The 20,396-nt window shown below is 34.2% G+C and overlaps 1 protein-coding gene across 3 annotated transcripts; it reads left to right on the top strand.

Moving 5' to 3' along the window:
* Window positions 1-110: 110 nt before the first annotated feature.
* LOC134259756 (uncharacterized) lies at window positions 111-17,176 on the top strand. 3 transcript variants are annotated; one of them, XM_062742358.1, is made up of 9 exons: window positions 111-151; window positions 3,889-3,994; window positions 4,238-4,876; window positions 8,463-8,535; window positions 9,484-9,555; window positions 9,660-9,722; window positions 14,738-14,878; window positions 15,866-15,941; window positions 16,988-17,176. In XM_062742358.1, the coding sequence occupies exons 2-9, from the start codon at window positions 3,917-3,919 to the stop codon at window positions 17,142-17,144; spliced, it is 1,299 nt and encodes a 432-aa protein (XP_062598342.1). In that variant the 5' UTR covers window positions 111-151; window positions 3,889-3,916; the 3' UTR covers window positions 17,145-17,176. The 3 variants fall into 3 exon arrangements, with proteins under 3 accessions (XP_062598342.1, XP_062598341.1, XP_062598343.1); XM_062742357.1 differs by having other exon boundaries at window positions 9,657-9,722; XM_062742359.1 differs by lacking the exon at window positions 14,738-14,878 and having other exon boundaries at window positions 9,657-9,722.
* The last annotated feature ends 3,220 nt before the right edge of the window (window positions 17,177-20,396 follow it).

Genomic DNA, 20,396 nt, shown 5'->3' with positions numbered 1-20,396 from the left:
TTGATATAAACATGATAAACACGGACTACATCAATTTTAGCCGAATCTTGTTTAAATTTATACTAATGGTTTTCCAAAAATCGCCAAGTTTCGCTTTCGTTTCTGCATGCTCTGAGTCGGGTTGTATAGTTGAAATTGAAAACTTGTAAAGGTAAGGTAATATTTTGGAATGCGTACAATTTAACAATCTAATTATCTTAAAATATTCAATAAGACAATACTAATGTACATTATTAAAAATGTGATTATTCTCAGCTGTATATATAGTTACATGTATGTACATGGAATAACCTGAGGAGTTTTCTGAAACTCGAGACGTGCAGAACTCGGGGTTTTCAATCGGCTGAAGTTTCCCATATGTTCATCTATTATGTAGAATATAATGAGCTGATTGAAGAAGAGAAATAAAGTTTTTAACCCCAAATTTATCAAACTGATTTTTTCTGCATTTGAATGGGTGTTTTTTTTGGGGTTTTTTTTGCATTTTTCTATAATATTCAGTAAATATTATACACATGTTTTTTGGTGGTGAATAACTGCATGAATATAGGCTATATGATTTGTTATTCACTAGAAAAATATCAATAGTATTAGATTTCAGTTAACTTCTTCTTTTCACTCTTCATTCTGATCAGCATTACACAATGTCCTGGCTTATTGGATAACCTTTTCAAAACCGATTGGTTGGTGGGTAGATGAATGAAGCATATAACACGAAATACATATACATGTAGTAATAAATAGATTTCAAGTTAGTCCTATTAATTCAAAAAGAACATTTATATCTACGGTCCTGAACTATATAGTTACTATTATTTATAATATAAGTTACTGCTTAAATGACAGTACAACATGAACGATTTTTGCTATAGTCTAATCAAACCTTCACTAGCTCCTTTTTAGCTCACCTGAGCTGAAGGCTCAAGTGAGCTTTTCTGATCAAAATTTGTCCGTTGTCTGTCGTTGTCATAAACTTTTAATTCACATTTTCATCTTCTTTTCAAGAACCACTGGGCCAATTTTAACCAAACTTGCTACAAAGTATCCCTGGGTAAAAGGGATTCAAGTTTATGAAGGGCCACACCATCTTCCAAGGGGAGATAATTATGAATTAGTGAAAATTTAATGGAATTTTTAAAAAGTCTTCTTCTCAAGAACCACTAGGCCAGGAAAGATGAAACTCATTAGGAATCATCTTCAGGTAGTGTAGATTCAAGTTTGTTCAAATCATGACCCCCGGGGGTAGGGTGGGGCCACAATGGCCGATCAAAGTTTTACATAGGTGTATGTAGGAAAAATCTTTAAAAATCTTCTTCTCAAGAACCAATGGGCCAGGAAAGATGAAACTCATGTGGAATCATCTTCAGGTAGTGTAGATTCAATTTGTTCAAATCATAACCCAAGGGGGTAGGGTGGGGCCACAATGGCCAATCAAAATTTTACATAGGAGTATATAGGAAAAATCTTTAAAAATCTTCTTCTCAAGAACCACTGGGCCAGGAAAGATGAAACTCATGTGGAATCAACCTCCTTAATGTAGATTTTAGTTTGTTCAAATCATGACCCCCGGGGGTAGGGTGGGGCCACAATGGCCGATCAAAGTTTTACATAGGATATATAGGAAAAATCTTTAAACATCTTCTCAAGAACCACTAGGCCAGGAAAGATGAAACTCATGTGGAATCATCTTCAGGTAATGTAGATTCAATTTTGTTCAAATCATGACCCTCAGGGGTAGGGTGGGGCCACAATGGCCGATCAAAGTTTTACATAAGAGTATATAGGGCCATCCTTAAAAAATTGCTTGTTTGGAATTGCCGCCTGAAGGGTTTCAGACACAGGAGGGTGGGAGGGAAATTATTTTTTTTTTTCAAATTGAAGATTAATTTTAAATTTCTGTTAAAAATCTCAGAAAACAGTATAAATACATCTTCTGACTTAAAAAAAAGTATCTATCATCAACACAGAAATCCAATTTGCATAGATCTGACACTATATTTCAGTGTTTTTATGGTGCATGTGATACATGTAATGGGCAAAAAAATTGATTAAATAAAAAAAAATTCTTCTTACTTTTGGCCAATAAAATTTTTTCAGGAGGGGGGGGCATTTCAATGAGGCGGGAGGCAATTCCAAACAAACTATAATTCTATTTTGGCCTAGGAAAAATCTTCTCAAGAACCACTGGGCAAGAAAAGATGAAACTCATGTGGAATCATCCTCAGGTAGTGTAGATTCACTTTTGTTCAAATCATGACCCCTGGGGGTAGGGTGGGGCCACAATGGCCGATCAAAGTTTTACATAGGAATATATAGGAAAAATCTTTAAAAATCTTCTTCTCAAGAACCACTGGACCAGGAAAGATGAAACTCAATGTGGAATCATCCTCAGGTAGTGTAGATTCAAGTTTGTTCAAATCATGACCCCCGGGGGTAGGGTGGGGCCACAATGGCCAATGAAAGTTTTACATTGGAATATATAGGAAAATCTTTTTAAATCTTCTTCTCAAGTACTTCAAAGCCATGATTAGTGATATTTATATGGAATCAACCTCCTTAATGTAGATTTTAGTTTGTTCAAATCATGACCCCCGGGGGTAGGGTGGGGCCACAATGACCGATCAAAGTTTTACATAGTATGTAGGAAAAAACTTTAAAAATCTTCTTCTCAGGAACCACTAGGCCAGGAAAGATGAAACTCATGTGGAATCATCTTCAGGTAGTGTAGATTCAAGTTTGTTCAAATCATGACCCCCGGGGGTAGGGTGGGGCCACAATGGCGGATCAAAGTTTTACATAGGAGTATATAGGAAAAATCTTTAAACATCTTCTTCTCAAGAACCACTAGGCCAGGAAAGATGAAACTCATGTGGAATCATCTTCAGGTAATGTAGATTCAAGTTTGTTCAAATCATGACCCTTAGGGGTAGGATGGGGCCACAATGACCGATCAAAGTTTTACATAGGAGTATGTAGGACAAATCTTTAAAAATCTTCTTCTCAAGAAACACTGGGACAGGAAGGCTGAAACTTAGTTGGAAGCATCCTTGGGTAGTGTAGATATTAAATTGTTGAAATCATGACCCCCTGGGGTAGGGCGGGTCCACAATGGCCGATGAAAGTTTCACATTGGAATATATAGGGAAATCTTTTTAAATCTTCTTCTCAAGTACTTCAAAGCCATGATCAGTGATATTTATATGGAATCAACCCCCTTAATGTAGATATTAGTTTGTTCAAATCATAACCAACGGACCCCCCCCCCCCCCCCCCCGCCCAGGGAAAGGGTGGGGCCACAAAGGTCGAACAAAGTTTTACATAGAAAAATAAAGGAAAAATCGCAAGAACAGAAAAGCTATGTTTAGACATATTGACATGTAAGCATCCTGATGTATTGAAGATCTAAATTTGATCAAATCATGGCCTTTTGGGGTACGGAGGGTTATTCCTTACAAATAGTTGAAATATATAGTTGAGAAATATAGAGAGTTAAGAGAGATCTAGAGTGACAGAGCTAGGAAGCTCATGTGTTAAGAACCATGTACGGAATTAGACTTAGAAACCTTTAAGATTTTATTTCCAATTAGGCCAACTTTTTCTAAATTTTAGTTAGGACATGGACTTGCATCTTATGTTTTGATTACACTGTATGTTGGAATTCATTATCACTTTAATAAACTGTCATTGTTACCCTACAAATTTGGACTTAATTCCTCAAATTGAACTAAATTCCCAAAATGAACGTGCACCACTGCCACCACCGAATTAAGTCTTATAGACAGACTAGCATGCGGTCACAGATGTGATGAAATCAGAGTACCTTTCTTCATGTTCCTGATATGAATTGAGACTGATTATTGATATAATTGTATTATTTTCTTTTGATAGGAACTTCTATAAGTTATCCTCCCTCCTCATGGCTTCTGTTGACATCAGAGAACCCAAAAAGGAGTGCCTGTGGCAATATAAGAGCCAGACTGACGATCATCCATTGGTAAATAAATTAGCGTAAACACATGATAATTATAATTTTATTTTAGTGTTTAGTCAAATTCAAGACTCAATCTAATATGTATACATATTATATGTAATAAATTTAACATTTTAATTAGCATTTATATGTATTAGATTTCATTTATAATCACAGAATAAATTCTGTTGCAGTTAAACGAGTTAGTGTGATGTAGGACTTATAGATTTTTTTCAGAATTGACTTAATGGGCTCTTGTGATTTCAGATAAAAGAACTATTTGACAGACATCATGAATACCCGGACACACCAGCCAGGTTTACAGTGGGTTTGGTTTCATCTGAAGGTAGCAAGTCTTCATCAGATTTCACAACAGAACCATTGGAGATAGAGATTGGAATACAAGACTTGGTCATCTCCGGGAAGTCCTTCAGGATAGATTGTGTTAGATACGTTATTCCACATGTCATAGAAAACACCTTGTCATTGTTGATTTCAGTGCGTAGTACCAGTGAAAATTCTTACTCCATTTCCTATACTGTAAAACCAGCAGATGGGTATGAGGCAGTGTGTATTCTGAATCTGATCAGGAAATCAATGTTTAGTAAAATAATAAAGGAAGTTGGGTGTGATCCTGAACTAGCAGTAAAAGCTATGAACTTTAATCAGCTACTTTTTGATGAGAATCTTGAGTGTTCTGTGACAACACAGCCTGATGTTAAGGAGTTCCATGTAAGGGTAGACAAGGAATTGTTGTGCTTCTATCTCAATCAGTTTGAACCTGTACCTTGTGTAGAACTTTTCTTCTGGAAGGAAAGGGGAAATAATGTCATTGAGCGTGTAATGATGATCAATGAAACTGGTGAAGTCAGATTCGAAAGTGAGGCTGCCACAGTCTTAATTAAAGTAAGTTATGAATGAACAAAATGATGAATTTGAATTGAAAGTTTACAACTTTTTCATACATGAAGTTGGTTAAGCTGCAGTGTATTGATATTTAAGTCATCTGGGCCACTCAAGTGACCTTATATTTCCCAATACCTTTCACTGTTTTGGATTTTAGCTCACCTGAGCTGAACTCTCAAGTGAGCTTTTCTTATCAAAATTTGTCCGTCCTTGCTGTTATTGTTGTCATCATAAACTTTCACATTTTCATCTTCTTCTCCTTCTTATTAAAAACCACTGGGCTGATTTCAACTGAACTTGCCACAAAGTATCCTTGGATAAAGGGAATTCAAGTGTGTTAAAATGAAGGGCCATGCCCTCTTCAAAGGGGAGATAATAATGAATTAGTGAAAAATTAATGACATCATTTCAAAACTTCTTCTCAAAAACAAGATAAAACTCATGTGAAATCATCCTAAGGTAGTGTAGATTCAAGTTTGTTCAAATCATGACCCCTGGGGGTAGGATGGGGCCACAATGGATGATCAAAGTTTTACATCTGAAAAGAATATGGTTATATTATTATAGAAGCATCCTTCATGTCCTTAGGTCATGTAGGTAGTGTTGATTTAACTTTGTTAAAATCATGACCCCGGGGGTCTTGGTTCCATATTAATGGGCAATCAAAGTTTTACATAGAAATATGTAGGAAAAATCTTCTCAAGACCAGCAAAGTCTTGATAGGTGGTATTTATATGAAAGCATCCCCAGGTAGTGTAGATTCAAGATTGTTCAAATCAGAACCCCTGGGGGTAGGATGGAGTTACAATGTGGGATCATATTTTACATACAGGAAAATACTGTATAAGAGGGATTATTTTTAGTGAGATGCAAATTTAGCAATTTATCCTCAAAAATTGGAATGTATTTTTAGCAAGAATAATTTTAGCAATTTTGTAATGCCAATGAGAGATACTATTACAACAGATTCGCAATTAATTTTTAGCGATATTAAATTTTAGCAATCTCAACACCCTCGCTAATAATGCCAAAATTGAATCCTCGCTGAAAATTCTGCTTATACGGTATACCAAAATATCTTTGAAAAATTCTGGAGAACAGCATATCCACAATGGGAGAGCAATTTGTTACAAAGTAATAGGTAGGAAATATTTTTTATGTATATGCTATATTGATTTGGTGGCATATTCTCAAGTAGATCAAAATTCAAGTCCCCCCTTCCTTAAAGAACCATATATGGTATGTGCAGTGTAACAGTGATTGGGAAGGACATGCACCATAGTCACATTCAAGTGAAAAATGGCGCATTAAATCAATCGATATTGGCGCCAAGGTGCGCATTCACTTCTTAGCGATCTTATTTAGAAACAATTTGCATACGACTTTCTTACTTGTTTTACTTTTGTTTTAAATGCAGTCAGCTTTAAAACAACAAATCTTATTGGTGGAAGCCCATCAAATGCTGCTTCCAGTTTAACGAAACTCCTAGATTAGGTACATTACTGCATTTATTTGTAGGGAAGGGTGGTGCTCACTCCAAAGTTTGATGTAATTTAACACAAAATACAGGTGAATTAATATATTCAGTGCAGGTTCCATTAAATTTTCTGCAATGTATATGTTAAAAATTATAAAGGTATTGACAAATTTTGATTTTGTGACAGCACAAACTATTCAGATTTGTCTGAAAGAGGGAAGAAAAATGACAAAATTTGCTCAATTTAGCTTTAAAAATTACATAGTGCAGGCCTGCTTCAGAACTATATTTACAAATTTCATTGACATTATTATTTTACACATTATATCAAAATAATGATCTGGAACAGACCTGCGCTGGGTGATTTTTACTCAAAATATTGACAGATGTAATAACAATTAAGGTAGCATACACCTTTTTCTGTAGATTTGTGGAAAATTCAAAGAGCTAGGTTCACTTTATGCATAAAATGGCCCTGTACTTATATCAATTAATTAACTATCACCCTCTTTCCCACTTCATATATCAAAACAAAGTAGACACTTGGTGCTTTCATTTCCTATAATAAAATTTCTTTTTGAGAATCCAGATATTGGAAAACATGCAGGCTTTGAGAATTTGCAGTGTTCTTGAAATTTGCAGAAAACATGTGTATTTGACTACCTTCAGCAAAGAATTAAAATATGTGCACAGCCCACGATCCAAAAAATATTCAAATATGTTTTTTGATCTTCAGCAAAAGATCTTTCATTATTTTTTTGCATATTTTGTTGTGCTCTTTATTAAATACTGAAAAAATACTTCAACTTTAGGCCATTTTCAAACAAATTTACAGGATAAGAGGAAAATGACGCATTTTATGACGTCCTAATGCATTGACGAGAGGGAAAATTACATCATGATTAATAGATGCATGGTCACCAACACTCCAAGTGATAAATATTGCATTTGCAACCTAAACTGAGCAGTTTTTATTTTTCAGAAATTCTCAGGGCCAAATAAGGCCAAAAGTGGCTCTTGCTCTTTACGTCATTTTCCTGAAGTCATATCAAATATATGGCATCATGGCTTATAAAAAATCAATCTGTTTTAGAACATTATCATTATCATCAGATTCAGTGCTTTGAAGTCTGCAGATATACCGGGATAACTCTGTTTTAGAACATTATCATTATCATTAGATTATTATATAATTCTTTGTCAACATGGTCAAAGTTTGATTTTTTTTTGGCAAATATTGGTCAATACTGCACAACTATGGTCCTTTTTAATACTGATCTGATTTTTGGTAATTACTTTATCTAGCCCATGTGCTCAGGTGAGCAACATGGTCAATGGGCCTCTTTTTCTATTATTTATCATGTCTATAGCATTTTGAACTGTGTTAGATTTGCTGCTTGTCGGAAAATGTTTTAATACATTGCAAATTTTTCCTCATATAATATAAACATGATAAAATAAAATTTTCTTATTGGTGCTTAAGGAAGGTCTGTCTATCACTGTATAAACACACTGTCGGGGCTTTTATGGAATTTGATCATGTAACCATCCATATTTTATATCTATAACTGTCAAAAAATTAATCTTTTGTAATCTTAACATAGAACGTTAGCGTAAGGATATTATTACAGTTCTCAGGTTAGCTTGGACTTTAAGTAAGGCGTGGCATTCTCGGTGCAACATAATTAGCGTCTTTCAAATGGCAAATAGATTCTCATTGGTTAAGAAATTAATAACATCAGGAACTTTAAATTTTTGTTGACAATGATAAGACGACCTACATGTAAGTCTGTTGACATTCAAGCAAATTTCTATCCTATGTATATTTTGACAGTGAAGGAAAGCTGTGTAAATTTCAGAAGCTAATTGTAGGTAACGTCGAGAATGCCATATGCCTTACTGAAAGTCTAAACTTAACTGGAAATTGTCCTATTATTAACATCATATATAGCTAAACTTAATTCTTCAGATTTTGGAACTAGCTAATGATTAATCAAGTTAATTGTAACAAAATTTGTAAATCTGAAGCAAGTAAAATGCCAGATATCTTTTACTACCACATCACCTTGCAGGTTATATTTGTCCTATTAATAGTTTATCTGTTTTTAGGACCAAAGATATATGGACAAATTCAAAAGTGTTATAAGCAGCAACTCCTCCAAGTCTAGAGAAATCTTCCAAGGTATGTATTGTGTATAATTAATTGTATAATATTAATGGATAAGGTTTATACTAATCAAGTTTGCAACTTTTTATGACATTTAAATAATGCATATTTGAAAGTTTATGTTGCATGTATTTCATGGTATAAATCACAAAAGTCATCATTTTAAAATTACTAGAGCTGAAGCAATTGTTCAAACATTCGCGAATGAATAGTTTTTCACAAATATTCGAATAGAAAATTTGTATTCGAATATTCGGCCACAAGTTTAATGGCCGTTTGTCATGCAATAAAATATACAGCATCCAAGTTTTGATATATATATATATATATATTATATATATATATATATATATATATATATATATATATATATATATATATATATATATATATATATATATATATATATATAAAAACCAACCCTCATCATGTTATGACAAGCTTTATTTAAACCAGCTGTCATCATGTTACAACAAGCTTTATATGAACCAGCTCTCATCATGGCATGACAAGCATGATATAAAACACCTTTTATCATGGACTGACTAGCAGTATATAATTTACATGTAGGTTTGATTTTATCACAACATTGAATGTGTATAACCAACTCTGATCTTATCTGGTCATGCTATACAGAAGTGTATAACTCAGCTCTCATCATATCACAGTTTTACTGTATACTGGGAAATTTTCGCCCCCATTTTTTTTCCCCTTTCGCCCTACCTTCATTTGGGTGAATATAGATTCAAAGAATACAGTATAATTTCTCATACAAAACTATGACTGGGCGAATTGAAAAAGGGGCAGAATTGTTTGCAAGTGTTAAAGGGTGAAAATAACACTGGGCGAAAATAACCGTGTGTACAGTATATGAACTAGATCATATTATGTCATTGCATTATATACTAGGTCTTATCAAGCCTCGGCAACCATTTTACTTTATCATTTTCTCTGAATTCCTAGATTACTCTTCTCTGGCGAAACACCTTGGTTTCCAGCCACAAGTACAGGGACCAGGACCCTCACAATATCAAGGTACAGTATTACTTGTATAAAACATATCAGAATTTCAGAGTCTCTGTAATGTATTCTGGCAGCATTTTAATTTATTCATTTAAAATTTGTTTCTTATTAAGGAGAAGACCAAAGTGGCTGGTATGAACAAAGGAAGTACCCAGGCAATTCATTAGAAGAAATGATAGGTAAAGACATTCAATCATACAGGTTAATTGCATATCAACAAAGCTTACCTGAGCTGAGAACTCAAGTCAGCTTTCCTGATCAGATTTTAACTTTTCAAAGTTTTATACAGAAATATTTAGGTAAAAATCATCTCTCAATAGTTTTATTGATATGAATGCATCCACACATAGTGTAGATTCAAGTTTGTTCAAATCATGGCCCCTTGGGGTAGAATTGGGCAACAACAGGGGATCAAAGTTTTACATAGGATTATATAAGAAATCATTGTACTGTAGATCTATTGCTATCTTTTTTCGTCCGTCGTCGTGCGTTAACATTTGAACATTTTCATCTTCTTCTCTGCAACCACTGAACCAACTTCAACCAAATTTGGCATAAAGCATCCATGGGTGAAGGGGAAAAAAATTGTGAATTTTTTGATCCCTGCCTCCCTGGGGCCTAAGGGGTGGGGCCAAAACCACTAAAATTAATGCAATCTATAAAAATCTTCTTCTTTACTCCTGTACATCAAGCAGTCAAACTGTTTGCATGATTGTAATCAGCATTGAGTCCTCTACCAAAATTGTGAAATTCATGGCCCTGGGGTCAGGGGTTCTAGTGCTACGGCGGGGCTAAAATGAGTATATAGTGAAAATGCATTATTTCTTTGAAAATCTTCTTCTCTGCTCCTGGGTATTAAATAGACTAAGTACATAGTAATGATAAGCAAGAGTGCCTCTACCAAAATTGTGAATTTTATGGCCCCAGGGTCAGGGGTTCTGGTGTTAGGGGTCTATTGATTATTTATTATACCTCTATTGATAATACTTGAATTTGATTGGCTGGAAAGAAAACTTTAAAACACAACAATGACTCCAAATGGTACTGTTTACAGCAATAATGACCTAGGAATCATTGCACGTGGGATATAATGACCCAGTCATTATAATTAATGACCGCTAAAAAAATGACCTCTTAATCAAAAAATTCCTTTTTGGGTGAAGTTAATGTATAAGATAATAATTAGTCGAGAAAAACAACGTTTTTAAAAATAGTACATGGTCTGTTTTACATAACCATACAGAATACGGGAAAATTTTATCGTTAACTTAAACGGTTTTACTCATTTCAAAATATCTTTCAATGGAATGTAGAAGCGATTCTTTAAAGAGTTGAATTCTTGTTGAATTTTGACTGTAGAGTAAAAGTAATCGGTAGTTATAACAATGTATGTCGCTATCAGCCAAATTGTTTTAATCAGTAAATCATGATGCAAAAACTTACACGACTTGCAGACGTCAATGTAAACAACTTGGAAGTGTAGCGAATTTTACCCGATCCCGATCAAAGAAAGAATTGATAACGATTAGAGATTCATACTTTTCGTTATATATATCGGTATAATAAAACAATTGATTACCCCTTGTGAGTTCAACATGGTGAAATAAGGACCCTCGACCTGGCCCACTCGATGACCTGCCCTGACCTCGGCCGCTACACGGCCTTGGTCAGGTCAGGTCACCTCATGGGCCAGGTCTCGGGTCCTTATTTCACCATGTTGACCTCAAAAGGGGTAATTAATTGTATAATAGTTAAAAAACATGAATTCTGTGAAAATGTTCTTCTCTGCTCCAGGGTATTAAATAAACCAGCACTAAACTAACTAAGTACATAGTTATGATGAGCAAAAATGCCTCTTACAAAGTTGTGAATTTTATGGCCCCAGGGTCAGGGGTTATATATGTATATATATATTGATTATATAGTTATATAAAAACATGAATTCTTTGAAAATCTTCTTCTCTGCTCCTGGGTATTAAGCAGATCAACTACCTGTATGTTTATGATGAGCAAGGGCCCTAATCTTCCAGAATTGTGAATTTCAAGGCCCCAGGATCAGGGATACCATAGGGGGGGGACTGTACTTATATACTGAAAATGAATGAATTGTTTGAAATCTGCTCCTTGGTATTAATCAAATATTTTTGAAAAGCAAGGGTGCCTTTTCAAAAATTGTGCAATGTGTGGACCTAGGGTCAGGGGTTCATGTGTGGTATGGGGCACTACTGATTATTGCTGAATATTACTAATTAGTTGAAATGCATTTTTTGTTCCCCTACCCTGTCTATGGGTATTAAGTAACCAAACGAAGCAGTTGCTAAGTGTATAGTTATGATGATCAATGCGCAGCACTGTTAAGGCTTACTATGAGAAATCAACAGAAAATAGAAGTGCAAAAACGGGTATTGTTAGCTCTACTGGTCAGAGACCAGAAGAGCTTATGCGATAGTAAGGTGTCCGTCGTCCGTCCTTTTGTCTGTCCGTCTGTCTGTAAACAATTATTCAAAACGCTACTCCTCCTACAGTTTTGGTCTGATTTTAATATAACTTGGCACACAAGTAGACTACACTAAGATACATAGAATAGTGCATCGTTTTTTTATTTCAATGAACGGTGTTGCCATGGTTACTAAAAATAGAATTTTCTGTGAAATTCATTCAAAATGCTACTCCTCCTACAGTTTTGATCTGATTTCAGTATAACTTGGCACACAAGTAGACTACACTAAGATTCATAAAATAGTGCATCGGTTTTTGATTTCGATGAACGATGTTGCCATGGTTACTAAAAATAGAATTTTCAGTGAAATTCATTTAAAATGCTACTCTTCCTACAGTTTTGATCTGATTTCAGTATAACTTGGCACACAAGTAGACTACACTAAGATACATAAAATAGTGCATCAGTTTTTGATTTCAACGAACGGTGTTGCCATGGTTACTAAAAATAGAATTTTCTGTGAAATTCCTTTAAAATGCTTCTTCTTCTATAGTTTTGGTCTGATTTCAATATAACTTGGCATACAAGTAGACTTCACTAAGATATACATAAAATAGTGCATTGATTTTTGATTTTGATGAACGATATTGTCATGGTTACTAAGAATAGAATTTTCTGTGAAATTCCTTTAAAACGCTACTTTTTCTACAGTTTTGATCTGATTTCAATATTACTTGGCACACAAGTAGACTACACTAAGATACATAAAATAGTGCATCAGTTTTTGATTTGATGAACAGTGTTGCCATGTAACTAAAAATAGAATTTTCTGTGAAATTCCTTTAAAACTCTACTCCTCCTACAATATTGGTCTGATTTCAATATTACTTGGCACACAAGTAGACTATACTAAGATATATAATACAGTGCATCGGTTTTTGATTTTGATGAACGGTGTTGCCATTGTTACTTAAAGTAGAAATGTCTGAAATTTCTTTAAAATGCTACCTCTTTTACAGTTTTGGTCTGATGGCAATGGCTTCTTTTTCATCCTTTATTATAAGTACAAACCAGTAGAGCTACAGTCTCGACAGAGACTTCTGGTTTTTAAAACTGAATTTATTTTTATTCAGCTGTTCTATTATCACAGAACTTAAATACTTATGGAAATAGCATAGTATAACCTACTCTGTACTGTATGGACTTTGGTCCCATCGATGGACAGTCACGTGATGAATGCATAGTAGGTACACGGAATGTAGGTCAATAACAAATTTCAATATCGCAAGGGCATACCCTAGTTGAAATTAAAAATTCATACTATTAATTGTTTCTGCATATTTTGTACTTTCTGGAAAGTGCTGCTGCTTTGAAAAGAATTCGCATTTTAATAGTTATAATTTCAAGTAAATAGGCTGATGTCGAAATATGTTTGACTTTTACCAAATATTTTTGTACTTATGAAGTCATGCTCTCGATTTAAAGAAAGCAGCAGCACTTTTCAAGTTAAGGAACATATCCTTTATTTATATTCAAAAAATAGTCAAGATTTATTAAGTGTATGCCCTTGCGAAAAAGCGATTTTATGAGGCACCTCGATGCAAAATATACTGTAAACCAACTTTTATTCGCGTGCGAGAAATTTTCGCGAGGTCCGCGACAGCCTCATCATCGCGAAAATTTCTCGCAGCGAACCGGTCCTTCAAGTCTCTGTGTCTACTAAGAGGAAATTCAAAAAGGTTTGATTGCAAAAATTAATCGTCGCGAACTAGTTAACCCCTGGTAAATCGCGAAATAAAGTAGCCGCGAATAAAAGTTGGTTTACAGTACCTAACCTGAACATTAAAACACGACAGAATTATTTAAATACATTCTCTCGATAGTTGATGAATAATCGCACTTAACAAAGGATATACATTGGTATTATTAGCCTATTAAAAACCTTTTAATAATATTCTGTTTTATAATAAAACGCATTTTTCATTGTTAAAAAATTCCCAAATCTGCCTCTCACAGTACATGAAATACGTCATTTTTACCAAAATGAGGTCATGATTGACAAGTTCATCGAGATCAGTGATTTGTTTAAAACCAGCAGTATGGGATTTAACTAGCCACTTTTGTTAATGCATTGGTAAGTTTTATTGTTGTTTATTATGCTAATACAGTTTAACGTTGCAAATTATTTCATTTTCGGGTAATATGATGAATGCATAAAAGTCGTATTTTTGTGTGACGTCACAGTAAACTTTTCCCGTATAAATTAGGCCCCGCCCCTTTTTCTAGCCTTAACAGTGCTGCGGGTGCCTCTTTCAAAATTGTGAATGCCATAGCATCTGGCTTAAAACATGAATCAAATTCAATCACTGGAAAGTTGTTGCATGGTGACCTATAAGGCCCATGGGCCTCTTGTTTTTTCAATCTCAACCCCTGTAAATAAGGCTTGGCCACAGAAGCTGAAAAAATGCAGAAGAACACATGTACATTAATATTTTGGGGGAGGATATTTATTAAATACATATCTAGAATAGCAGGGCTAGAGTACATTGTTAACTCAGGTGAGATTGTGGCCCATGGACCTCATTATCATATCACTGTCATCAGGAGAAGTCTTATTTCAACACATGAAAATGATATATATTTTTAAGTTGTAAATGCAGTGCTGGCATTGGTAATATTCAGTTACTCATAAAACAGTATTTTATTGATCATGATAAAAATCTTTTTAGCTATATAAATCTATAATGTTTTCAGATTCTTTGGTGTCCGCAGAAGACAAGTGTAAGAACACTGATTTATATGAGACAATATCACTGCAGTGGATCGTTACTCATGACGAGATCCTGGAAATCCTCAATTCAGGACTAGTTCCTCCCTGTGACTTCCTCAGCGGGGGTAAGTATCCTCAGGGTTAGTTCCTCCCTGTGACTTCCTCAGTGAAGGTCAGTATCCTCAACTCAGGGCTAGTTCCTCCCAGTGACTTCCTCAGTGGAGGTAAGTATCCTCAACTCAGGGCTAGTTCCTCCCAGTGACTTCCTCAGTGGAGGTAAGTATCCTCAACTCAGGTCTAGTTCCTCCCAGTGACTTCCTCAGTGGAGGTAAGTATCCTCAACTCAGGTCTAGTTCCTCCCAGTGACTTCCTCAGTGGAGGTAAGTATCCTCAACTCAGGTCTAGTTCCTCCCAGTGACTTCCTCAGTGAAGGTATATCATCAACTCAGGTCTAGCTCCTCCCAGTGACTTTCTCAGCGGAGGTAAGTATCCTCAACTCAGGGCTAGTTCCTCCCAGTGACTTCCTCAGTGGAGGTAAGTATCCTCAACTCAGGTCTAGTTCCTCCCAGTGACTTCCTCAGCGGGGGTAAGTATCCTCAGGTTTAGTTCCTCCTAGTGACTTCCTCAGCAGAGGTAAGTATCCTCGCCTCAGTTTATGAGTTTATTCTGATCCTTACAAATGTCTTCCAATAGGTTCTGCATTTAATCATGTTAATGTCTGGAATAATGAGTCTCCACTGTATATGATTTTTCATTGTAGTTTGAATTGTTCAAGGCAAAGCAAAGAAAACATATCTCAGTTCGAAATTAACTGTTTAAAGTACTAGTCTATACTGATTAGCCACATTTAATTTTGTTAGCCATTAAAGCAAATCACCAGTCCACTAATTATCATAAAAACGAGATGCTAGAATCTACCATTATCTCATTACAAATTTGTATTCCACTTGAACAAGTTTAATTACTGAACTATCAGAAATAAAACAAAAATAATAAAGAAAAAACTTAAGGTATTTTTTAACTGCATATACACACTTTGCCATATCCATTGTATTTTATCCTATATTTTACCTCGTAGTGTTATAGATGACAGTGATGTTTATTTTATTTAGGTTTAGATCCAGATGATCCAGTTCATTTTAGAAAATGTTTAGAAGATTTAGAGGAGAAGATGATGAAAGAACAAAGGTAATTCATGTAGTAATCACCCTCACTTAAGATTTTAATAGTCAGATTTGGCCGCAGAGGATCACTGCTCGGTAAAAATATATGTGTTGACCTATAGGGCTGATATTGGTTCCCCTCTATAGGAAAAGCGTGTCAATGTCCGTATCCGTCAATGACTTTAGGCCACATGCATGTAGTTTTTTGTATCTCATGCATCACTTTAGATCTAGTCAACTGTATGTTCATCTGACCCTCCCTCAGTATTTACAGATACATCCTTTGTATGAAGCTTTGTATACCTGATGCCTGGATTTTGGCAACGTCACATACTACCTAACTGATTCTGCCACAATCTTTTCTAATCTGTAAACCTTCCTACTGCATTTTTGGCATAAAATGTTGCAATTGCACACATTTTTCGCAAGGAATGAACTGCATCTACTCTGCATTCTCTCTCCCACGGCACAATAGTACCATTACCCAGAAAGGTATAATATAATTAGTATAATATAGACTTGAGTCTTGTGGGTAGTGTCATGATACGATACAGATCACAATTACCAATGTATATCATGATACAATTAAATATACAATGTAAAGCAGAAAATTGTTTCTTTAATTCTGTATAATGAAATAATAATGGTAAAACAGTATAACATCATGTGTATAAAAGCAATTTTATTGTATTATTTGGAAAAGGAAACTTTATTTACTCAATCACTTACAATAGAAATTAATTTTTAAAGATTTTCAAATGCCAGATTTAAATTCCACTATGCTCATTTCGCTTTTAGATGCCATTCTCAAAAACCTTTAATTATTGTTTTTTTTATAGTTATAAAACCACTTCTGGTATCATGTTTCCAGATTGACGATAGGTCATACCAGTATCATTGAGACACACGATTAGTACAATCAATATAATATTGCTGTATCAATACAGCTTATTTTAAAATAATATTTAAATATATAATTATTTTCATCTATTTAGATTTTTGTATGTATACTGGTATGTACTTAAAACTGATGTAGAATGTTGACCTCTAACAATGAATGCTTTGTTTTAGGTATGACATTGCGCTGTCACACGTTCAGGGTATGAAACAGATTTTTGCTGCATGTACCAGCTCCAGCAGTTTACAAAACCTGTTAAAAAACAGTGACCTTGACCTGCTTAAAATGGTCTACCTGAGGTCTTGGTCAGGATCTAGTATGGACTCCTAGAGAATTTGAAAATACCCGTATATGGATATTTTGAGAATCTTCCTTGTGTTTAGAGAGATAGAGAGTGAGTTGATACCGGTGTGTACATCTTTACAATTTATAATGGAGAATACTTCTATTGTATATTTTTAGCTAATTTGAAAATCCTATTTATTGTGGAAATTACCTTCTTTCAAATTTTGGTCGTTGTATTGTACTTTTGAAGTTGATTTTTTTTATTTCTGGAAATGAATGCAGGCAGTTGATTTTTTTTAATTCTGGAAATGAAATGCAGGTAAATTAATGTTGATGTATATTTCTTGTTTATTTGCCTTTTGTCCTTTTAAGCTCACCTGAGCCAAAAGCTCAAGTGAGCTTTTCTGATTGAAATTTGTCCATTTTCTGTCATTGGTGTTGATGTATTCTTAAATTTGCTACAATGAATTTAATTCAGAAAATATATGAAAATTCAATAAAGCAAGTTGTTGAATTCATTTTAACAAATTCATTTCGTTATATCAAAGAATTTGTTCAAATGAAATTCATTACACCAGATATTAGAAATCTATATTACTGTTACCAAATTAAAATTTGTTATATCAAATTCAAAATTTTTAAAATTTGATTTTTTACAACAAATTCAACAATTTGTTATATTGAATAAAAAAATATCATTTGATAAGCCCTTATTGAGTTTCTGTACAGGGTAAGGTTTTTAGTGTACTTCTGTACTGTGCATTATTCAGAGATGCTTAAGCCCTGTATGTTGACCAACCTTGCATGGTCTGATTGGATGATTTATCAAAGGATGCACACTACTAGATTTCTTCAGATATGGGCTCAGACCTACATTTTCCAGTTGAGTGACCATCTTAAAGATTTTGATGGTGATTCATTCTAAAGCAACCAGAAGCCATATGTTACCGGAACTAGTATGGTACTGCCATGGACTTGATTTTCCAGATGACCGAGGGACCATTATAATTAAGGCTTTTCTTAAACAAACTTGCATGGATGATGCATCAGGGGGTGAATGTTCTTAAAACTTGATTCATATGCTGGATTTGAATTATATTTTCTGGATGAGTGACTAAGTTCCCAAGTAACTGCAAGCCCTATCAGATCAAATTGCCTCTTGGGATGTACACTTTTAGATTGTTAATGTGAGGACTTTTTCTTACTTAAAAATGACATTTGTTGAGATAAGTTTTGTAATCTTTGATTACCTATGTTTTAGTATCTCTCTATGCATATTTATCTGTTTATATGCACTTATTTCATATTCCTATTCATTTGTGTTTGTTAATACTTTGTCTTTTTTTTTATATCTTTTTATCTTAAAATAAAAATTGAAATCATTTCTATAATTCATTATAATTATGAATACTTGTCATTGTCAACTGTTTAACATTTTTAGCTCACCTGAGCCGAAGGCTTAAGTGAGATTTTCTGATCACATTTTGTCCGTCTGCCTTCCGCCTGTCCGTCTGTAAACTTTTCACATTTTCAACTTCTTCTCAAGAACCACTGGGCTGATTTTAACCAAACTTGGTACAAAGCATTGTTGGGTGAAGGGGAATTGAAATTGTCAAAATGAAGGCCAGGTCTTCTTACTAGGGGAGATAATCAAGAAAATACAAAAATAGGATGGGGCATTAAAAAATCTCAAGAACCACTGGGCCAGAAAAGCTGAAACTTATGTGGAAGCATCCTGGGGTAGTGTAGATTTTAAATTGTTCAAGTCATGACCCCCGGGGGTTGGGCAGGGCCACAATAGGGAATCAAAGTTTTACATAGAAATTTATAGGAAAAATCTTTAAAAACCTTCTCAAAAACCACTGGGCCAGAAAAGCTGAAACTTATGTGGAAGCATCCTGGGGTAGTGTAGATTTTAACTTGTCCAAATTATGACCTGTTGGGTACGATGAGGTCAAAACAGGTATTACAAGGGGGGAAATCTTGTTAAGAATAGCATGGTCAAAGCTTCTCGGGTGAGCGATGTGGCCCATGGGCCTCTTGTTGATAATTGTTAACATTTGTAACCATGACCCTTTGAGAGGACTTGATGACAATACCTAATGTTTTAATTTAAAGTTTTTTTGAAATCGGTATTTTATTACATGTATATAAAGTCAAATAACATAAGTAAATGGACAATACCTAATGTTCGTTTCACTTACTAGTATGTTATTTGACTACATAATAAAATATTGATTTCAAAAAATACTTTAAATTTGTTCAGTACAAGGGAAACGTTCTAGAAGTAAAAGAGCAATATTGCAATAAGACTGCAACTGTAGCAGTAGCTTTTAATAAAATTTTAAAGAATTTTCAATTTAGTTACCATGGCAACATCATTGTTTGAAATAAATTTTTAAAAAGTAATAAAGACAATAATGTATCTTAGTGTAGTTTATCTGCATGCCACATTATATCGTATTCAAACAAAAACTGTATTTGTGATAGCATTTTTAAATTATTTTAAAGAAATTTCTATTTTTAGTTACCACGGCAACACCGTTCATCGTAATCAAAAACCGATATACAGAATTATGTATCTCAATGTAATCTGCTTGTGTGCCAAGTTATACTGAAATCAGACCAAAACTGTAGGAGGAGCAATTTAGGAAAGCATTTCACATAATGTTTTATATTTTAAGATTGAAATCAGACAAAAACTGTAGGAGGAGTAGCATTTTGAAAATATGTTTACAGACAGACAGCTAGACAGACTGACTGACGACGGACGCATTACATGTACTATCGCATAAGCTCTTCTGCCATGGTCTCTGACCAGTAATATGGCACACCAAATTCACAAAAATGAGCTAAACATAGTTTCATAGTCGATAAACTAGGTTTTCGGCTGTACACTATAGTTTACGGCGACACAGTAGGGAGGAAGACGGAAGCCAATATTTTCGTGTTGGGGCATTCACAAATTACCCCCAGTATTTTAAATTGTTCTCCATTAAAAAAAATATATATTTTATATAGGTTGTGATTTACTAACTTTTTAAACCTAATACATGTATTTCAGGAATTGAACCAAATTTGCATGGATCATGTAAAAATTCTATTTGTCAACTTTCCAGTTTATGCTTCACGGTGTCAAAAACGAAAAAATACTGCTTTTATATTATTTTTTGATAAATTTGTACTTAGACTGAGAGTTTTTAAAGAAACATAATTGTATTGTGTTTTGAAAATCATATTTATTTGATTTGTTTCAAAAATGTAGTCACTTATTATTAATTTTATTGAAAATGACTA

Source organism: Saccostrea cucullata, unplaced genomic scaffold, assembly GCF_032062105.1.
Source record: "Saccostrea cucullata isolate Sc308-1 unplaced genomic scaffold, CSIRO_AGI_Scuc_v1 ctg680, whole genome shotgun sequence".
Lineage (NCBI taxonomy): Eukaryota > Metazoa > Mollusca > Bivalvia > Ostreida > Ostreidae > Saccostrea > Saccostrea cuccullata.
The sequence above is the reverse complement of the archived record's forward strand: the minus strand, read 5'-3'. Positions and strand labels throughout refer to the sequence as shown.

What these genes read in the sequence shown, in the direction of transcription:
- LOC134259756 (XM_062742357.1), top strand. Translation starts at nt 3,917, where the DNA reads ATGGCTTCTGTTGACATCAGAGAACCCAAAAAGGAGTGCCTGTGGCAA. An exon ending in AGGACCCTCACAATATCAAG is followed by an intron (nt 9,556 to 9,656) that starts GTACAGTATTAC and finishes TTTCTTATTAAG; the next exon opens with GAGAAGACCAAAGTGGCTGG. An exon ending in CTGTGACTTCCTCAGCGGGG is followed by an intron (nt 14,879 to 15,865) that starts GTAAGTATCCTC and finishes TATTTTATTTAG; the next exon opens with GTTTAGATCCAGATGATCCA.